We start from the raw sequence: 22,994 nt of genomic DNA on the forward strand, positions 1-22,994 counted from the left end.
GTTTGCAGATTAACATGGGAGGATTTGAACTTGAAAAACAGTGTGTGACGTCTTTCCGCGGTTAAAGCAACATTCCTTCCTATGTTCCATGTTTATTTGATGCTGTAAATTAACTAGAAGGAAGAGATGATCGGTTCACGAGCAGCTTTAACTGAGCGATCTGTCAGACACATTAAAGAGCCACAAAACGGTATTTATTGTTTAAAAAATGACCAAATATGAAAGTTGAGACTTTGTTTCATATCAAAAGTAACCTGGTCTGTCCTGTCTCAGTGTGTTGTCAGTGTCCTCTCTGCTCCGCGATGTGTGTTTCACTGCATGAGAACATGGTGTGGCGTGAGAGAGGCGTGGCTTGTCGGACATAGCAACAGTAACTAAGGCGGGTCTTTGCAAACGGTCAATTCCTAGCCAATTCGACTTCAACAGAGTAAACCTGATGCAAACCTGAAACAAATAGGTGCAAAAGACTAGACCCAGGGAAATTAATCAATTTTCATTATCTTTCCACCTTATTTTTAACATAACTTTAAACTCGAGGCTTTTGGTGTCAGTTGTATCTAGTTATTGTACTTTGCAAAAACAGTTCATTATGATGCTACTTGTAAACTGGTATTTGTTATTCAGCACCAAGCTGCACACTAATCAAAAGTAAGTCTCGTACAAACACAGAAAATAGCTTTCATCCGCATTGAAAAATAAGCTCTTTCCAAGAAAACTGAATTCAAAACCAGAGTTAGGGGCTCATATATTGAAACAAATGAGTTTAAATATTTCAAGACAGCCTTTATGGTTGGGGGTTGGTTAAGAGAATAGGAAATTTAATTTAAATAATTAAAGCAGTAAATCATTCCTGAAAATGAATAATGCAAATACAGAATTGCATAGTAGGCCTGAGAGCTATAAAAGAGTGTAACTGCTAGTAGGCCTGCATAAAAACACTAGGACTGCGGTTCTGATATTGCAGGATTATGCAACTCGATTTTGTGAACACTGACTGGATCAGCAAAATGAAGTCCGGTCCATTTCTGACCAGAGCCAGAACACTTTCGCTACTTATGACACAAGGACAAATGTGCACTTACCGTCGGCTCGTGCGCTGAGGGAGTAATCAAGCGCGCGCTCTCCTCCTAATGCTCGATCATCTTTGAATCACTAGAGAATCGGTTCGTCCTGAATTTTAATTTTTCTCTTATGTCGTAGTGTTGGTGACTCTAGTGAATCAGTTCGTCCAGTCCTCCCTTACACACGTAGCACTGGAAAATCATATTCTAATGAATAATGAATTTAATTTGGACAGATTGTGTAGATTAACATATTCTAAAATTGATCAACCGATACGAGTCTTTTTTTTTTTTTTTTTTTCAGTAGCAAAATATTTAGTTTGTGCTGTTGCTGCTTAACGTTTGATACGTTTTTGACCTATATTATATTATTAGTGGTAGCCTATTCGTTGCAATTTTGACGATTCGCTTTTGATGCTTACATATAAAAACAATTCAAACAAAATAGTGCAGCATAATATGCAAGCAGTAATTCAGACATGTGACATTATTTCACCCTAAAATCAAATGAAAGAAATTGGCATTTTCTATTCTGCATAGCCTATAGAAAACCAAGTCTTTTTCATTGAGTACAATGCTATTATTTTAATGACAATTAAGCACATTTTAACTATTTTTCTTAAATGCAAAAAAAAAAAAAAAAAAAAAAAATTCTAATTGTTGTAGGCTACTGTATTTTTATGCTGATGCATATAAAAATACTGTATTGTATATTACTGTATTTACAATGTAGTAAAATAATGTGAAGCACCACAAAAAACTGAAGAAGAGATGTCTCTTATGCCTTTTAAATGAGCGTGAGAGTAAAGAGCAATGCAAAAAAAAAAAAAAAAATAATCTTAATGGTTTTATGATGATCTATGGAACTGCAAAAATAATGAATAATAATTTTCTTTTGATTTTGTGGTCATGTTTTAGTCTCAGGCATACAGTATATATATAAAGAAAAAGGCAGACTGTGTAGGCAGACTATAGAATCACAAGCTCTTTCTGTTTCATCAACAGGCCTTCAGGTCCTTTACTAGTGCAGCATATGCAAGTAGTAATTCAGACTTATTACAGGTGTTATTAGATGACATATCTGACATATTACCAGTGAGAGAAAGAGGTTTAAACAGCAAAACTGAGCCTCCCTCCAGGACCCCACATTCTCCCCCAGATGTCAAAGCAAACAACAGATCCCATGGACGAGGTCCTGAACAAGCACAACTACTTGAGTCTTGCCGGTAATGAGAGCGATCTGACGGAGAAGGGCAAACTAGCGGAGTGATGCAGACACCCGCCCCTCCGTCGGCTTTTAAACGACTCTCTGGATGCATTCAGGCGCCAGGACACACACAGCAACTCCATCCACTCCGCTTCCTACAGATCTTTCCCAGGGAAACCAGTGAGACTGGTGCAGGAAGCTCTCCCAAACACATCCAGGGCGGAAATTAATATTTAAAAGAAGTAGGGAGAGGACACGAGGGGTGAAAAGCAGTCAGAGGTGAAACCTTCAGAATCGAGAATAACGATAACGCAGGATAATTATATTAGGGTCCACACAAATGCACAATATCGCTCTGTTTTATCAGCACACACTGCAGTTTAATTGTCTGCCGCTTTAAAGGTGCAGTGTGTAATATTTGGGAGGATCTGTTGACAGAAATGCAATATCATATACATAACTATGTTTTCAGTGGTGTATATTGGTATTAGTGGTATTATTACCTTAGAATGAGCATTTCTCTCTACACACACCGCGGGTCCGCTTACATCGACATGTTTCTACAGTGGCCCTGAACGGAGAAACTTGTTTCGTCACTATGTTGTTCTTCGTGCAAAGAAGCTATAAAACACGACACAATGATGAACAAGTAACAATAATATTCGCAATAATATATCATTTTACTGAATAATCAAGTAAACCTAATTTCTTAATTTATTTTTGTAAAGAAACCTCATTGCTTCACTGGCTCTCTGCTGTCTCAGATGATGACATCACTTCCTGTCGGCCTCCGTAACTTCTGTTGGTTGCAATTCGCAACCTCACCACTAGATGCCTCTAAAAATTACACACTGCACCTTTAAATGCTCAAGCTTAAAGCAGGGTGGATTTTGATTGGCTGTCAATCTTTTCATCAGCCAGGAAAAAAAAAAAAACTGTTGTGAAATTATATCCATAAACCATATCTTTATCATCATTATTATTTTATTTTTTTGTTGGAAAGAATAAGAATCATGAAGGACACTGGGTTCATTCTTGTGGAAATCTTATTAAAGCCAAAAATGAATTGAAGATTTAATCAATATTCAATGGTGACTGTAACAGCAAGAGAAAGCAATGTAGATTTTGTGGGGAAAAAAATGAATAAAACATAATAATCAATAGTTCTCTCTTCCGGCATGTTTAAAATGTATGGTGTGCTCAACTCGGAAACTTGGGTATCAGAATGAGTTTCCCAGTCGTAAATCAAACTTGAGAATCCATTTATGTCCAATTTTTGGACTAGGAAGCTCATATTAACAATAATTCTGATTGGGACGCACCCTCAGTCTCATCCACTGATCAGTTTGTAAGAAATGAGATGTAAAACATACGCATACAAACATGTAAACTTGTGTAAACTTTTGAATCTGATTGAGAAAATAGTTCAATTCAAGTACATTCGGATCAAGCTCAGTCGAGTCGATTGAAGTGTTTACATGAAGGGTTTTCAGTCCATAAATCCAATTAAACATAGCTAATAACACACAAAAGCTTGCGTGTGAAGCGTTTGCATTCACGTACTTTCATACACGACTGTCCTTTGGGTCAGGAGTTGGGGCGTAGGAGGAGATGAAGAGCGTTTAATCACATTTTGGAGAGGAAAGGGGGTCAAACAGCACAGGTAGAGTTCAATGAATGGACGCACAGATGGCCGTATAAAAGGAAGAGGAGGGAAATCAGGACGCCTGTTCTCTGATGACATGGAAAAGGAAGAGAAATTGCGCTGACTTGTCAACGGTCCCCACTCGCAGGTGTTCGGTCGCAGATCAAATAGGTCCATGGCTTTTATATCTCCTCTGTTGCTTTTGTCAGGGTTTAAGGAGAAGAGGTGCTTTTTTAATTTAAAAACCTTACAGACATGTGGAAGTTATCAGCCGGCGATGGCCTATCCCTTCTTCCTTCACCCCCGTTCTGTCCTGAGGACCAAGAAACGCTTGAGGGAAATGAGGAGGAAGAGAAAGAGGGATAGAGAGGTAAACCGAGGGAAGGGTGAGAGCGGATCGCGTTTTAACCCCTGTCTGCCATCTGAGTCCTTTAGCTCATTAATAAACGACAGAACTGATGGGATAAATGACGGGAAGCATGTAGGCCTGGTGTTTGTGTTTCCGTGCGTGCGTGTCAAAAGATCGATTTGATTAATGTCTGTGTTGACTGAACTCTGAATTTACACTGACGTATAAACACTGCAGTGTGGGTATTACTTTACAAATTGCCTTGCATGTTTATATATGGGTCAGTGACATATAAGGGTGTCTAGAGTTGATGAGGAGAAGTCTTTTAAAAACCTGCTTTAGTTCTTGAAATGTAATGGTATTGCAAAACGTTTTTAGCATTTTTAACCACGTTCTGTTACGAAAATGGCGAAACCGAGTCAAAAGTCATCAAATACTTTCATTACACCATGAATACACATTAGGTGTATATATCTTAATTATTATTTTTGAAAAATGTTCAAACATTTTGAGGGTTAAAAACCCCCAAATACAGTAAAAATAGGAAATATTGTAAAAGTGTGAAACCATTTTATATTTTAGCTGAATTTTCCTCAAAAGCATATGAATTTTGAAGTTGAAGATCAATTTTGTGCTGTTTGATATTTATATTCTTTGTTTCAATAAAAATGTCTTTATTGTCTTGCTGAATAAAAGCATTAATTTCTTTAAAAAAAAATCATGAAATAAATCCCCCTTAAAAATAACCACATCAACGAGTGTCCCATGATTGACCCCTTATGAAGGCGTTTATGAATATTTCTCATTATGCTAAAACAAATCCCAGAAATTTAGCCTCAGAATTTATTTATAGACTGACACTTTGCATTTAGCCCGTGTGCGTGTTCATGTGAGGTTCTCTAAATATGTACCATCTGTATAAATACACGTGTATATGCATTCATTACACACAAGCCCAAAATGTTTGCCTGTTTATATAGAGTGTCCTTTGGGATTGGAAAACCAGAAACTTAACCTTTATATTGCTCTCTCTCTTTCTGTGAAGTCCAATACGTCCTGTACTCAACCGCATATAACAGAAATAAACATGGACGTGATTTCAGGGGTGATTTAATGACAATTGCCAATAAGGATGAGCATTCGGTCGGGTTATGCCGCAATGAATCTGATGTTCCTGCTGACAAGCGGTTATGAAAGCAAAGGCTTTAAGGGTCTTTAACTAAAAACTGAAAACTTGTTATGTTTATTTGGCTATTGGGGGCCTGAAAACATAAACTTTTGAAAATTGGTTTCAAACTGCAAGTTTTTTTGTGTGTAAATGAAAAAATGGGAATTTGTGAAAACGGGGACATAATGCACATACACTCACCTAAAGGATTATTAGGAACACCATACTAATACTGTGTTTGACCCCCTTTCGCCTTCAGAACTGCCTTAATTCTACGTGGCATTGATTCAACAAGGTGCTGAAAGCATTCTTTAGAAATGTTGGCCCATATTGATAGGATAGCATCTTGCAGTTGATGGAGATTTGTGGGATGCACATCCAGGGCACGAAGCTCCCGTTCCACCACATCCCAAAGATGCTCTATTGGGTTGAGATCTGGTCACTGTGGGGGCCATTTTAGTACAGTGAACTCATTGTCATGTTCAAGAAACCAATTTGAAATGATTCGAGCTTTGTGACATGGTGCATTATCCTGCTGGAAGTAGCCATCAGAGGATGGGTACATGGTGGTCATAAAAGGATGGACATGGTCAGAAACAATGCTCAGGTAGGCCGTGGCATTTAAACGATGCCCAATTGGCACTAAGGGGCCTAAAGTGTGCCAAGAAAACATCCCCCACACCATTACACTACCACCAGCCTGCACAGTGGTAACAAGGCATGATGGATCCATGTTCTCATTCTGTTTACGCCAAATTCTGACTCTACCATCTGAATGTCTCAACAGAAATCGAGACTCATCAGACCAGGCAACATTTGTCCAGTCTTCAACTGTCCAATTTTGGTGAGCTCGTGCAAATTGTAGCCTCTTTTTCCTATTTGTAGTGGAGATGAGTGATACCCGGTGGGGTCTTCTGCTGTTGTAGCCCATCCGCCTCAAGGTTGTGCGTGTTGTGGCTTCACAAATGCTTTGCTGCATACCTCGGTTGTAACGAGTGGTTATTTCAGTCAAAGTTGCTCTTCTATCAGCTTGAATCAGTCGGCCCATTCTCCTCTGACCTCTAGCATCAACAAGGCATTTTCGCCCACAGGACTGCCGCATACTGGATGTTTTTCCCTTTTCACACCATTCTTTGTAAACCCTAGAAATGGTTGTGCGTGAAAATCCCAGTAACTGAGCAGATTGTGAAATACTCAGACCGGCCCGTCTGGCACCAACAACCATGCCACGCTCAAAATTGCTTAAATCACCTTTCTTTCCCATTCTGACATTCAGTTTGGAGTTCAGGAGATTGTCTTGACCAGGACCACACCCCTAAATGCATTGAAGCAACTGCCATGTGATTGGTTGATTAGATAATTGCATTAATGATAAATTGAACAGGTGTTCCTAATAATCCTTTAGGTGAGTGTATAACGTGTTCAGTCTATAGTCGCTTAGTGTTTCTTTCCAAAGTGACATGGCCATTTACTGGACCGTCAGCAGAATATAGTCGTTTTTGCGGATCCGTGTGCACAGGGATTGTGTTGACAATGTTGTCCTCTGTATACGCGGAAAAAAGCGTTTCTATTTTTAGTACATCGTTGTTGTGTAAATGTACCATAAGAGTTTAAACTCCTGTGGTTTTCAGTGTAATCTCGCAAATTCACAGTCCAAACTGAGGTCTTATCTGTGAAATAACTAATAATGTAGTCTGGGAAACTGGATGATAGGCATCTTCAAATCATGCAGCTTGTTTACACTTTTTCAAGATTACTTTTCTAGGGCAGCCTGATTTAATACGGGAGACATATATCCCACATATTTACATTGAACTATAGGATCTGAGCAACTTGGGAATGCATTTTCAGTGAGAAACCATCGAGAAACCACCTAAAACACCATTGCAATTGTGCAGCACAGAAACATGTCAACATATTAAAGTCCCCCTGTGGTGAATATCAAGCTTTTAATGTTGTTTATATGTCTATGTGGTGCTTTTAATATGCTTTAAGACAAACCATGTGTAAACTCATAAGTCGACAGCATTGCTGAGTATTTTCTCCTTAAAACTGCAGTGAACCAAAGACAGTCTCAAAAACACGCTTTGGTGTTTCTGACGTCACAAACATGTAATCAATCAGATCAACGTGTGATCGTCAACCAGTGGATCTCTGAGCTGATTGAGTGAGTGGAGGCGGGGCTCATTTGCATATTCATAGAACCGCATATACTAAATGAGGCAAGGGTGTCGAGTTACATTCAAGCTATTTTAAGGCATGAATACACTTTTTTTTCAAGGAAAAAAATAAAATATGTAATTTTGGTGATCAAATATGAGTTTTAAGGGATCAAATGATTGACAGGGGGACTTTAAATCTGAAGCATTCAAACACTCTTAATGAAGTACATGCAGTACGACTGGATGAAGGCAGAAAGAAAGACGCTGAATTAACTTCTTTGAAGAATATAAAGTTTAGAAGAACAGCATTTATTTAAAAAAGAAAATATGTTGTTAAAAGTGTCACTTTTGATCAGTTTAATGCATCCTTGCTGAATAAAAGTATTCAAAATGTACAGTACTGACCGTAAGCTTTTGAAGTGTATAGTGTATATTTTGCACTCAAGTTGAGAAGCTGAACTTGTTTGTTTGTATGAAATGTATTATATAGCAAATGTTATAGAAACAACAAGCGTCCCACGATCAGTGCTGTGTTACGCATTACAAGCAACACGAGTTACGTATCAGATTACTTATTAAATAACTAGTAAAGTAACGATTACTTTTAAATTTACAACAAGATGAGTTACTTTTCAAACAAGTAACTTTGTTGCCCCATGTGTCTCCATGTTGAGAGAAATCATAAGTGCAGAGGCGCTGTGTGTAAACATGATGCTTATTGTATTTTTTGTAAATTTAATAATAATAAGTTGTATTTATATAGTGCTCAAGGACGCTTTACACTGTACATGTAACAAGGAAAGTCGTTGTTTCTCAGCACTTCACTGACCGAAGCCTCATTCTCACTCCCTATACGTGTGTGAAAGGCATTAGCGATTAACTCTTATATATGGTGTATTTAGAAGATGAATTCTTTCCCTGGGACCCAAAGGCTTCTCCCCCAGCTTCTGCCTGACATCTCCATAAAGCAAAGCACATGGCGGGGTGGACGACCTGAGACTGAGTAACAGTGAAATCCTCCAACTCGCCACATTTGTGGATTTACAGCCGGCTGGGGGAGATCAGGCTCCCGGCAGGAGAAACTGCACCTGTCTCACACACCTCATAGATGGTGCACAGAAACAGGTGGAAAGAAGAGCAGAATCACCGCGAGACACACCACGAATCCCGAGGAAAAGCCAACGCAAACATCACGATCGAGCCGTCTCCTGTTTTCAGTTCGCAAGAAGATGGATGGGATAAACACGCTTCAAATGCTCCCGATACTCCCCACATATATTAGCGCCTTTTGATATCTGAACACATTTTGTGAACTTTGACTGTTTAAGACCAAAGACCTATAGCTTTCTTATACCCGAGGCAGATCAATCTCAGAAATCCTGAAACTGATGTCAGCTGAATGGACCTCTGGAGAAGAGCACATGTGAGTAATAACCTGACGGAGACGGCAGCCTCCCCTATGACAAGGATCATTGTTGGATCTGTTTGCGCAGTGTGCAAAATAAATCAAATTCTGAGGGAGACTTAAAAAAGTGCAACCATGGCAACTTCACAGGAAGTTCAGACAGATCTGAGGTCTGTCAGAAACGGCTCGTCCACACCTGACGAGAGTCCGCCGGCGATGAACCGAAGAGCCGTTACGCCACATCTTTTTTTCCCCCACGTTTGCTCTCCGTTTCTTTTCACGGTCGGTTAAAGAGAAAGTGCAGAGGATGCATTTGGTTTTCCTCAAACCGGGCGTTTGGCAGTGGCCATTAATAATTCAACCAAGAAAAATCACTTCGAAAAACAAGCTTAAGCGAGTGCCTCCAATTTGATGTTAAAATATTTACTTTCCGCCACCTGTGGGAGGTCTCTGTTTCTCGTCTCGCTCTCGCCGCGTTAAACCACACGGCACTGCAGAAGTGTTCTGGTAATCGTTTCTGTCTTCTGCGCAGATGAAGGGTCAGATCACACATTAGACAGGCCTGCACAATTAGAGCCGTTTTATGAAGAGCTGAGTGGTTGGGTTAGTAGTTTCAGGATTGTAATGGGAGGAATGCAAGAGGCTTGTTGATATTTCGACTCGGATTGGGCCCTGGGATTAGGAACAAGCCACCAAGGGCCTGGAAAGGTCTGACTATACAGCCAAGCAACAGCCTTTTAATTACACTCGCTATCATTATACAGTAATTGTACAACAAACTAGTAGGCCTACTATGATCAGATTAAATGTAGGCTAATTAAATTAGCATACGCGCATGTGCTTGTGTGTGTGTATATGTTTAAAATAGTACAGTATATAAATATATATATAGTGTATATATACACTATGTAGCCTACTGTGTGTATATAAACAGTGTGTGTGTGTACTTGTGTGTACTCGCCTCATTTTATCTGTCACATGATACTTCAGAAATCATTCTAATATGATGATTTATTATCAATGTTGTAAACAGTTGTGATGCTTAATATTTATTTAATATTCACTGCCGTCACTCGACCGTTTTGTGTGTGCGTAGATCAGTGGAAATTGCTAAATTAAAGATGCGCACTCGCTTGTGTCTTCTTAATTAAGTATTATTATTTTATTTTTATTATGCAGCAAAAGCACATATAGATCAATCAAACGTTTCGACAATCAGCCTTCCTCATTAAATCATAATCATACCTATGATTCACTGTAGAAGGCTCTTTAAATTTATCAGAAGTGACAGTAAATATTTATTTTGTTAGAAAATATATATATATATATTTTTTTTTAAATGAAGCAGCACATTGATAATAATCATAAATGTTCAAATCATCATATTATAATGATTAAAAAAAATGAAAAATGTATAGTATCTGTACACTCTTATGTGAGGATCATTATTGGAGTGAACAATGCAGCGGTATATATGCTTGTGTGTGTGTGTGTGTGTGTGTTTGTGGATCATCTCTCCATCATATTATAATGATTTCTGAAAGATCATGTGACACTGAAGACTGGAGTAATGATGCTGAAAATTCAGCTTTGATCACAGGATATAAATTACATTTTAAAGTATAGACTGTATTAAAATAGAAAACGATTATTTATTTCTTTTTATAATATATCACAATATTGCTTTTTTCCTGTATTTGTTATGAGCAAATAAATGCAGGCAAATAAAAGAGACTTCTTTCAAATAAATTACAAATATTAGTTTCCAAACTTTTGACCGGTACTTACACATTTATAGAAACATACATTTAGCTATTAGCTCACTTAACACTAACTTATTTCTACTTTGGAATTATGTTTATTTAGCATCAGTATATTGTTATTTTGAATTCGATCAGGATTCAAATCAGAATTGAGGTGTCGATGACCTCTAGTGGTGAGATGGATGAACTGAGTACAGTGAACACAAACTCAGGTGTACCTTCCATATATTGTAAAGATTTAAAAACTTTGTAGAGTAAAACAAATAAATAAAATAAATAAAACAAGTATTTTCATCACCTGACGAGAGCAAGTATTCATAAAACTACTTCATAAACTCCCCCTGAAAACTAAAATGCTATGAGGAGAATTAGCAGACCTTGGACGTGTACCCTAGTAGAATCATGATGTTTGGACATGTAGAAATACCATGCTATTCTTATAGATATCAAGGTTTATGAACATGTGTTGTGTGCTGCCAGTTGTTGAGTAGGCCTATGGTAATACCATCATCACTGTATAGCATGGCCAAGTGCTTAAACATCATACAGTATAGCAGAGCAATAACACAAACACAGAGAATAACATCTCTCACAGTTTAGGGGAGTTACAGGTTTTGTGTGAGACTTGTATACATTTTCAACATAAACTTAATAATGTCACCTAAGAAACAACATTTTTGCAGAAAATACCATGTGGTAAACATGCAAAGGTTATCAACATTTACCTGAACGTCAGGTAGCCTTCTCACAAGAGGAGTTACACTCATTCTGATGCAGCCGTGCTTGTACTCGCGATGATCGCAGAGTTAGGGGCGGGGCAAACTCACTGTAGCAAGCATGTGATTGGACGGAAATCTGTGTAGTGCAGAATGAGTCATCAGAATTTATACATTTTATATATATAAATGAATATATTGAATATAAATATAATATAATATCATATAAAAATATGTTTTCCAGACAGTAAAGGACTATATATATATATATACACCGATAATATTGCCATAAAAAAATCATTCTATTTCTGTGTTTTATTTAAAAAAGACTAATATTTTTTTGACGTCATTTATAATATATGAAATACTTGCTTTGCAAAGTTTCATTTTCCTATATACATGGTATTTACGAAAATATATTGAATAACTATGCTATATATATGTTTAAATATTATACATTTTTCTCTGTAACACGCGTCATAAACCATCCAACGTGACAGCTGTTTGGAAGGGATCAAACGTCAACTGATTCGTTGAGATATTTTTATAGTGATTTATTATAATGCAAATATAGATAAATTACAAACGCAATTGCTGCGAATGAAAATCTGCCCAAGAAACACAACACATGAGCAACTCTGTAATTTTACTGGCATTTCCTTAATAAATAAAACAACGCTCAAGTTGAAGCGCCGAAAGTGCGCCTGCTGAAATCTTCCCTGGCGTTTCCAACCGGGGTGATGATGACGTATCTCCGAACAGTCAACAGACACACATACACAGTCGGTCCGGACTGGAGCTTCAACGGGGCCAATATTTTTCCTTTTTTCTGCTTGTCTGTGCGTTTAGGCGATGTGAAAAGCATCGTTCATACAAGCCGGCCCGAATAGAGTGTTTAAACGGAGAAAACGAGTCGGTTCGTGGCGGTTTTTGGGGATGAGCGCGCGCTCCGGACTGTGACGCCTGTGTTTATTCGTGTTCACTGCGACACGGAAAGTGACAGTGCAGGATTCCTCGTCTTGACAGCTTAAAAACACGACTGGAGCGTTAAACATTTAGATGATTGACCTAAGGAGTCCGTTTTAGTACTTTATTCGTCTTGGTGTGGGACAGCAGGCCAGTCGAGAAAGCCTCTGGTCTTCATCAGCATAATCTTCATCATCCCACGGCTTGTTTATACTTGCTTTAAATGCATCTTAACTTATTCTTCATCGGTATTCTTATTCGTAATGGTGGACAGGGACGTTAAAAATACAATGATTGCTGATAATGTCAACATGAAGTGCATGTGAGACTTTTAATGCGGCTAAAACTGATTCAATTCGACTGTGAAAGATGCTGTAGGTGTTTACAACTTTAATTAGAGCACATAGATACTGCTTTTCCTGATGCAACCCTTAAAAATCAAGACTACAGCAATGTATGAGTGCATATATAAGACCAGTATAACAACAGGCGCTTCTATGATGTGAACTTTTAGTTAGTGATGCCCTCACTAAGGAGATCTTGAACGGTTTCTCCCTGGAATTGAACTGCATTGGAGGTGTTTGAGGGAACTTGTAACTTGTTTTTAGTGTTCGACGGGCAGTGGCGTGCTCCAGCTCCCTGGAAATGAGAAGATGAATTGCGAGGAGCAAGCTGTAGATTTGTGCAATGCTATAGATTTGTGCAATGTGCCTGACAACACTATATCACCAGAGATCCTTCCCCGGGACACGCTGGATGGAGACCAAGGGGAGCGGGACGCTGCCGTCCTGGCCCGGTTAAAAGACATCCATTTAAAGGATGATGGTTCCACAGAGCTCAAAGCGCCGCATAGTAAAAACAATGGATCCATTGCGGTATCCGCCGACCCCTTTAATGGTTCTGCCGGTGACCTGCAACAGAGCTTAAGCAAGTTTGAGGAGCCGCCAGTGATCAACTGCTCTGTTGGAGGTGGTAGTGATGAAGCCGATGATGGGGAGATGGACATCGGAGTCGATTTAAGTCTCGATGAAAATGGGGTTTTGGAGCTGGAACCAGCGGCCCAGACTCAACGCGAGGAAAGTGCCTCTAGTGTTAACTCTCAAATATCAGTCATCGAACTGCATTCGCAGGAACGCAGGGACGACGACGTGCCCGTCTCGGCTACAACACCGGACGAGGGAGTTGGGATTAAGCACGGGTCAAAGAGAGTGACCTTTCCATCAGACGAGGACATCGTCTCTGGTGCCGTTGAGCCGAAGGACCCTTGGAGACACGGTGAGTGGATCTTTCAGACTGTCAATATCTGCGTATCCGATTGGAATCTGAACGTATTTAGCAAAGTGTGACTGGCAAAAAAAATCCATTTCAAGCTATATATGGTTCGAAATCCTGTTCAAATCTAATCCGTTTCAGCCTGTCTTCACCAGCCGCTGCAAGTCGCCCATTTCCACACACCTCATAAAGCTGCGCCTGCCAACATTTCTGCTTTATTAGGCGTAGTAGTCCCGCGTCGTCATATTGTGTGCAAGAAAACATTGCAAAGTGTTGGAGGCCTTCCAATGCAACATCACTGTCATAGAAACCTACAAAGATGTTCAGAAAAATGAAAGAGCGTACACACACATCAGACCAAAACACTTGCGATACACAGCGTAGATCTTTGAGAACTGATTCCATTCGGATACACGGATACTCGGATACACACAGTGTGAATGTATACAGTTCTTGGGCTATTTGGTTGTTTTGAACCCTCAAATATTAAGTCACATCTCGAATCCAGAGTTCGTCTCTCTCTTGTGGCTTGCATTGTTGTGTAAAAGGTTTGCGTAATTGAAGTTGAAGAGTTGAAGCCAAGGCTTTGAACATGGCTTCTGTTACCTGTCATGCTCCGAGAATGGTGGCTTTTTCCTGAAAGACTCCATCGTGATCCATGTGACATTTGATCCGCAAGTCCTCCGGGGTCATTCAACGGCTCCATAACAACTGCAGAAAGCTTGTGCGATCCGCCTCTGAGCCTCAGGCGTGTGGAGAAACCTCTCCAACTCTTCCAGACGGTGTTGTGTAAAGCTCATTCTGAGGTCTCAGCATCTCGTAGACCGAGTCTTGACCCAACACAATGACCCAGGGTTCCTCGCATTGTTCGGTTTGATTGGCTGAACGATGTGTCTGATGTTTTTGAGCCAGCAAAATATAGCTAACAGCCTCGTTCTTTGCTTTCTAGGCCAAAGGTTTTGAGGTGTGTCTCTGTTTACCCTGCGGGGAATCTCCTTCGCCTATCACACTGGTCAAGGTGTTGTGTGTGTGTGTGTGGAAACTCAACACTTAAAACAACAAAGCCGTCGAGACACAATTCATGCAATGTTTAGTCTGACAGCCGCTGTTTGTTTACTGAGTTGTCACAGTATAAAGGAAGTCTCAACATATCAGCATTTGTTATTGTACTTGGTTTAGCCTAGTTCCTTTAATCTATAACTCAATTTAGTCATCGTTAGAAGTCTGTCAAAGACACTTGACTTGAGCTTTAACTAACTGGTATCATTTATTGATTACAGACATATCATTGTGAACATGTTTGCATTCAAATATGAATATAGGCTCAGCTGCGTAAAATCTGAACCTTTATGTTGCAAACATGTACAAAAACAATAATATATGCTAACATCACGAACAACACTTTTATAGTATTAATCTTGGTTAATGCTAATTTCTTATACTGACACATTTGTGACCCTGGACCACAAAACCAAGGTCACATGGGCCTTTAAATTGAGATTTATACATCATCTGAAAGCTGAATAAATAAGCTTTCCATTGATATATTTGTTAGGATAGGACAATATTTGGCCGAGATACGACTATTTGTAAATCTGGAATCTGAGGGTGCAAAAAATCGAAACACTGAGAAAATCTCCTTTAAAGTTGTGCATTTATGTTGGCGATTGTGCTGCATTCACTCACACAAATACATGTTTTATATATTTACGGTAGGAAATTTACAAAATATCTTCATGGAACATGATCTTTTCTTAATATCCTCATGATTTTTGGCATAAAAGAAGACTCGATAATTTCGACCCATATAATGTATTGTTGGCTATTGCCACAGATAAACCCGTGCGACTCGAGACTGGTTCTGTGATCCAGGGTCACATTTCAGGTTGTTTAAATGAACATTAATGTATTATGAACCAACATGAATTAACAATGAACAATAGTAGCCTATTCATTTGTTACCCTTTATTAAAAAATTATGTAAAAATTGTTTGCTGTTAGTCAATGTTAGTGTATTAACCAAGATTAACAACTTTAACATTGTTGCAAAGTGTTACATGTACATTCGTGTTAAAAAGATCATTAGTGGTGTTTACTAATTTAAAGCAAAAGCATTGTGTAATTTGGTATCTTAGTGTTCATTACTTAAACTTAATCTTGGAAGAGACAGTTTTATGTGCATTTTAAAGGATCTAGGTGCAGTTATCCCAGGATATTTGTGGTAATAGCCTGTAATGTTTAGGTATCTGATCAGCTAGCTCAAAGGTTGCTGGGTAATTTCCAAGTAATGTTGTCCGTGGAGATTTCCAGCAATCCCGATCCTGCTCCGCCATTATTATGACTTTGAGCAGAGCACAGTGTACTTGATCGCTGTCCTTGCAAATATTGGACTTAGGCTAGAGCAACTACGAGTAGCCTACACTGCAAAGGAGTAACTATAGTTTGTTTAATTACCCATGTGAGTGAACCCTGATCGCATTAAAGCTGATCTTAGGCTAGCTTTTATATCACAGGTGTTGGCAGGTCTTATTTCACAGTCACACATTGTTCTCTTTGTTATTTAGGCATGAGGAAGTAGTTTAAGTCACGTGACTGTACTGTACACTCTATAGTTTCCTTATATTCTGAGTTGAACTTCCCACTTTTGTAGCCTGGTTTCCTACACCCTTTCCTCTGACCCAGAGTTTCTGGTCACTATAGTGTTTGTGTGTCTCCTATCATTGACTTCAGTTGAAACCAAGCTGTTTGTTCTCTTTTATTTATAGTTACAATGATGACTTAAAGTCCCCCTGTGGTAAAAATCAAGCTTATAATGTTGTTTATGTGTCTATGTGGTGTTTTTAATAATGCTTTAAGACACATCATGTGTAAATTCATAAGTCGACACCATTGCTGAGTATTTTCTCCTTAAAACTGCAGTCAACCTCTAACTCATTTGCATATTCATAGAACCGCGTATACTAAATGAGGCAAGACTGTTACATTCAAGCTATTCAAAGGCATGAAGACATGAAGGCATTTAAATATGTAATTTTGGTGATCAAACATCAAAGATGAGTTTTAATGGATATAATTATTGACCACAGGATGACTTTAACAAATTTTAGGGATGTTTATATAAAATTTCTGATAAAAAGAATCAGTTATAACAAAAATTTTACTCTACCGGTCAAAAGTTGGGGGTTTGTAAGATATATATTTTTTAATATATATATATATTTTTGTCTTTTGTTCTTTCTAAGCCTGCATTTACTTGATCTAAAATACAGTAAAACACACTCTTTTTTTTTGTAGAAACCATCTGAAATGGAAATATTTTGTAATAATAATATCTATATTTTACTGACCCCAAACATTTGATTAGTTGTGCAAACTTAAATATGTATTGTTGCATTTATGCTGATTTATAACAGATAATGCCTTCCTAACATAGATGAGCATTTGTCAAAATTGCAGAAATAATTGATAGGTTTGGAAGTATCCGTGAGAATGTTAAACTATACGGGTCAGTAATTTTTCGTGCATCAGATGCAACACTTATGTATGTTTATGAATTTATGGATAGTTATGTTGTAGTTTTATAATTTCCAGCTCATTGTAATATTTTTTTTTTTGTGCCATTGTCACAAGATTTCATTGCGTTCATTTAGTAGGAATTAATGTGACAATATGTTTGGTTACACTTTACTTTAAGGTGTCATTGTTACAGTGTAATTATATATTTAAGTCCTGAGTAATAATGATTAACAACATGCACTTACTATAGGGTTAGGGTAGGATTAGGTTTTGGTTGAGGGTTAATTGCTTGTAATTATACATCATTTATGCTCGTATTACTATGGTAAGCACATGTAACATATAACAAGGACACTGTAAAATAAAGTGTTACCAAATGTTTCATATCCATAATTTATCTGGATGATGATTTTCTCATGTTATTCACCTAGTTCCTGGATTGGGATGTTTCTAAACGTCCCGAGGCTTACAGGGCGGATATCACTCATGTCTGACCGATCATTAATCAGGATCCCGGTCTAAAAACCTGCCATGTGACAACCCTGCAACCGCTGCACCCATTTTGAGTTTCTACTGTTTCATTTATTTGTAATTTATCGCTTTGTTCATTTTATTTTATTACAATCCGTTTCATTTTATGTGAAATAATAGATAATATCTAAAGATGTTAGCTTTGTCCTGAGGGAGATTTGACACTTTTAAACGCTGCTGATGGTTTCATTCAGGTCCTTGTTGATGTGTCTCAGCTAGAGGGAAAGGGCGTGGGTGTGTTTCTCTCTCTTTCTCTCTCGACACACACACACACACACCGTGGCACTGCTGTGTGAATGACTTTGAGGTCCGCTGGAATGAGGTGGCGTGTGAAGATCTATTTTTGACCGTATCGCTCAGATGTGACTGACCCGTGGCGTCCCTGAGAGCCACAGCGCCGGCCCTCGAGCTCATCTGACTCGTGCCATACAATATCACTCAGTTTTTCAATGATGTTTATTTGCAAGAATACTTTGGTCAAGTTTGGACCGGAGCTTTAGCCTCTTAATTTTAACTAACCATTTTTATTTATTTTTGCTTGGTGTGCTCCATTTCAAAGTTTTTATTTTATTTCATTTTTTTACTTTTATCTAGATTTATTGGTGTTATTAGTATGATGCTTTATCATTTCAGGGCACCTAACAGGCTAATTTGCTCTTTCCAAACAAAGAAAAGGTGGCCAATGAATTAAATCATTTCCTCATCATGAGTATGAAAATATCACATCCTTTTACCAACCCAAGCGATGATTGGCTTTCCTTATTATAAAAGTCTGACTTTCGTTGTCACTGCAACTTTAGGGCAATAGCAACGAGTTCAAAGAGCTATAGGAGGAATAGAAGATTGCTTTCATTTTTTACGCTTTGTTGGTCTGTGAGTTATTGGGAGGCTTACGGAGGAGATTGTTGTTTATGACACAATCTCATTTGGTCTGTGGTATTTCAACTGTGGGAGCAACTTTATGCTGAGTCTGAAACATTGGAGCTTTATTAAAGTTCTAGAACTTTTCAAGAAACAGCTTTAATGTTAAGGGGTTATTTTTTATTATTACAGTCACTTTATATAAAGATCTTGGGAACTTTTTCCCATGCCTTCATTATTGTGGCAAGTGACAACTGTCTCTCAGTTCCATAATTTGTCAAAATTAACAGTTTTGCTCCTAATAAAGGTCTTGCAAAAGTTTTTGTTCTTGTTTATCAAGGACATTAGTGTGTCAGAGGAGAGCATGCTTGAGTTGAAATATGAGACATGTGATGTGCGAAGAAAACAGACCACTGTTGAATTTATTGGACAAATGAGTAGAGCTGGGACGATACACCTATAATATACCTCATGATAGCATACTATCATGATACTTGGGTGCCGATACGATATGTAGGCCTATTACGATTTATGTATTTATTTTTATAAGAATTGCGATTCTACAAGTATTGCGATTCGATATTGCATTTTTTTAACACTAGACCTTCGGGAAAAGTTAAATCATACACTTATACAGACTGTACATGATGTATAAGTCATATTTACAAAAACAAACCATCACATCTTTCTGACTTATTTCAGAAGCATCATACAACACTACATTCTTTTGAATAAATGATTCAATAACAAATACATTTTGTAACAGTCACTTGTCGCCACTCAGTGGCGAAACAATGTAATCGATTAATGCATTATTTTAAGCACCAAGTTTCTATCAAAAGCTGATTTTGATGGCCATCGTAGACATCAGTGTTCATATTTGAACTTTAAACTTTTATTCAAGTACTTCTATGATAATTTAACTATTGCATCACAGAAATAATGACACTATAAGGTTGAAAAGACTGTTTGTGAAGCGGTTTCATGACGATACTCTCCGGGTCAGCGCAAACACAGCTGTGAATGTTGCGATATGATTTTGTCAAAGTTTAATAGACAGACGAATTGAAAGATCTCGTGGGTGTTTGAATCGAGATCACAGTCTTTTAAAGATGAATCGTGCAGCTCTATTGTCTTCTCTCTCTCTCAGCATTAGGGGTGTGACAATTAGTATATAACCGTGAGACCGACGGTTATAGTTGAACACCGTCATTACAACTCTATAACCGCCAAAACCGTGTTATTAAAATATTCTTTACAAACATTTTTTATCATAGAGATTACTAATTAAAAACAATTGTTAACAGTCTGTGTTATTAATGGTCTACCTCGTTTCCAACTGTATTTGATTCTTTGCCAAGTACCCCCTGACCGACCGCCAATCATTTGAGATAGAAATAAAAGCTATGATATAGTGATGTGACATCATTATGAGATTTATTAAACAAATGAAAAACATTTGCAATAATAAACATTAGCAATGAACATTTGCAATCGGGAGACATGGTTTTTACCACTTAATGAAGTTTTGTTTTGTAAATCGTTAGACATGATTTTTACCACTTCATTGAGTTTTGCTTTGTAGAAAGCCTTTATTTTAAAGCGAATTTTGTTTTGTACAAATTGTATTTTGATTTTGATTGAATTGATTTTCTTAATCAACCAATTGCATGTATTTAATTAATAAAAAGCAAATATAGGAGACAATATAATAACCGTGACATGGAGGCGCCGGTGCGCCGCGTTCACTTGCATTGCATTGTGAAGTTGAACTAGAGCGCATCTCATCTTAAATGAATGAAACTCAGCGTAGGCCTATGCCTCATACATTAGCATTAAATATCTTTGCTGCATCCTTTCTAGAACAGACAAGGGCTTTCTTGCGGCCCGCATCAGCCGAGCATTGCATCGTCACTAGACCGCAAAACAATCGGCGGATGGCGGGCGGGTGCGGCTTTGAAATCTGGTCAAAAAACGTTGGTGCGGATGATGAGTTTTGTGATGCAGTTGCGGATGAAATAATACCCCATCCGCGTATCTCTATCGATAACAACATTGAACACTACACAAATATTAATTTTATTCAAACTAAGTTGTCCTATAACAGACGAACGTCGCAACCCCCCCCCCCCCCCCACCACACCCCTACTCAGCGTATGAGTAGCGCAAGGGCTTTTCAGTGCTTTCAAGGCCAATTTATACTTCAGCGTCGAGTGTACGCCGTAGTGTACGTCATAGGCTATGCATGTAGGCGACGCCGTCGTGAGCATTTGTTTCTGCGTTATGTCTGTGTTGCTCTGCGGTTACACCGCCGAAACGCTAGTTGGCGGGGGTGGGTTTCTAATCTTCCACTGTGTTTGGATTCCTCGCGGCTGTTTTGAGGAACGTTGGAGGAAATCTCTCTCCACGAATTCGCTGCCATATGTATTTCCGCACCTCTTCAACCAATCGCTCTTCACTGAACTTTCACTGAACTTTCACTGAACTTCTGAATTTAAAAATGGCGGACGGTGCAGAAGAGCATGCCGGAAATACATAGGAGGAAACGCGATGCTACCAAGCCGACCAATCACAGATCTTGCGGTCCACTTCGTTGTGACGTGTAGTTACATTTTTGAGGAGGTGCGCGTCAGTGTTACACACCTATGCGTATGCTACGCCGTACCTACTGCGCGCACCCGACGCAGAAGTACTGTGCCCGGTTGCATAAAGCACCTTAAGTTTTTCCCTTAAGTGTGATACTTAAGGGGCGATTTCCCCTTACCTAAGAGAATAACTTAAGGGTGTTGCATATAATCTCTTAAACGGTTCTTTTAGGTAAGGGAAACATTTAAGTGTTTCACGACAGCGATCCTGGATTCACGTTATAAAAGTCTGTTGTTGCCATAGATACGCAAAACACTAACACGCCGCGTCGCGTCTAGGACAACTGTATCACACACCGGACGCGCACTTTCTCAGTGTACAGTATATGGCCAGCAATATTGTTATGTTTAAGGACATTATGGAATTAAGATAATGTCTGTACGTTATGTTATGTTATGACTGTACTGTACAATTAAATATAATCGTTGCTATAAGTCTGCAGTCTGAACACTTTACTTCAGAGCGTCCGTTAACTGAATGAATTGAGAATATCACCTGAAAATCCGATACACACTAATTGTAGCCTACATTTATTGAATGGTAGCCGATTTATGCACATGTAAAACATATCCCACTACTGAAAACTCCCAGTTGCAAAAAAACGCAGTGCTATAAGCAGTTGTAACACCGCAGGTCGCTCTCTAGTTTGTTAGCGATGTATTGCGCGAATATTGCGCGTCGATCAAATCGGTATTCTTGCAACAATTTTTCATCGCTAAAATGGTCCAAAGGGTTCTCCCTATCCCTAAAAATTCTTCTTGGCACATAATGATCTTCAGCTGGTTCCATAAATTCAGCCATGTCGTCTTATTTTTGTCCTCGTTACTCTTAAGGTTACGATTTCCAAACCTTAAGTTATACTTAGGGAAATGACCGTTAAGGGGTTTTATGCAACACTTAACACTTTTTAAGGGATTATTTAAGTGAAAAAACAGCATTTAAGGGAGATTCTAAGTGTTTATGACGTTTCACTTAAAGAAACCCTTAAGTAACACTTAAGGTTTTTTTTCTGCAACACCCTTAGGTTTAAGGGAAACATAAGGGCAAACTTAAGGGAAAATTACACTTAAGGTGCTTTATGCAACCGGGCACTGGCCTTCAGTCAAACGTCTCTTCCACTTGGGATATTACGACAGTCAACACTCAAAGATAACGACACATTTCATGCTCTGTTGGAACGAAAGTGGCTAACTTCTGTCAACCTCGTCTACAAGCAAGGACAAAAATAAAGCAATTGAATTTGAATTAATATCGATTCTGGAATAAAAAAAAATCTATTTTAGAATTTTTTTTTTTTTTTTTTTTCTTCAGCCCTGCAAATTAGTGTAGCCTATCTACAGGGCCAAAACTGCCCATCGTTGAAGAAACGCATTACCAAAACTAGCTTTTGTGCTACGTTTGGCCTCAGGCCTTCTCCTCAGAGGAAATGAACTTGCTGATGTCTAGGCTTGTCTGGTGGGAAAGGAGGACCGCATGCGGTATTGCTCAAGTGTGCGAGTGTTTCTGTCCTATCCCCCGAGGGGCCTGATTCTGTCTGCTGACAGCACCTCACGTTAATTGCCAACATTTAACTTTTGTTTACATATCATCTTTATCAGAGTTTAAAGGAGCTGTCATTATCTTCGCTCTGAGGAAGACCAGTACTTGCTGTACTTTACAGTTCGAAGTTTGAGCACTCAAAGAATCTGTATAAACTGAGACCTAATTATATTTCTTGTTATATTAT

General features: G+C 38.5%; 2 protein-coding genes across 4 annotated transcripts in view; one reads left to right on the plus strand and one right to left on the minus strand.

Annotated features, from left to right (window-relative positions):
• The window catches only part of LOC307159786 (uncharacterized protein), a 68,438-nt gene extending 53,852 nt beyond the window's left edge, over window positions 1-14,586 (minus strand). For both annotated transcript variants that reach the window (XR_013821446.1, XM_079873400.1), the window contains exons 1-2: window positions 14,321-14,586; window positions 11,486-11,615 (exon numbers count right to left, since the gene is read on the minus strand). The gene's annotated coding sequence lies outside the window, so the exon portion shown is untranslated. The remainder of the gene's footprint in view (window positions 1-11,485; window positions 11,616-14,320) is intronic.
• The window catches only part of ppp1r37 (protein phosphatase 1, regulatory subunit 37), a 53,206-nt gene continuing 42,409 nt past the window's right edge, over window positions 12,198-22,994 (plus strand). For both annotated transcript variants that reach the window (XM_079873342.1, XM_079873343.1), the window contains exon 1: window positions 12,198-13,717. In XM_079873342.1, the coding sequence (XP_079729468.1) occupies window positions 13,096-13,717 (622 nt within the window). In that variant the 5' untranslated portion in view covers window positions 12,198-13,095. The remainder of the gene's footprint in view (window positions 13,718-22,994) is intronic.

Source organism: Squalius cephalus (genome assembly GCF_949319135.1).
Source record: "Squalius cephalus genome assembly, chromosome: 6".
Lineage (NCBI taxonomy): Eukaryota > Metazoa > Chordata > Actinopteri > Cypriniformes > Leuciscidae > Squalius > Squalius cephalus.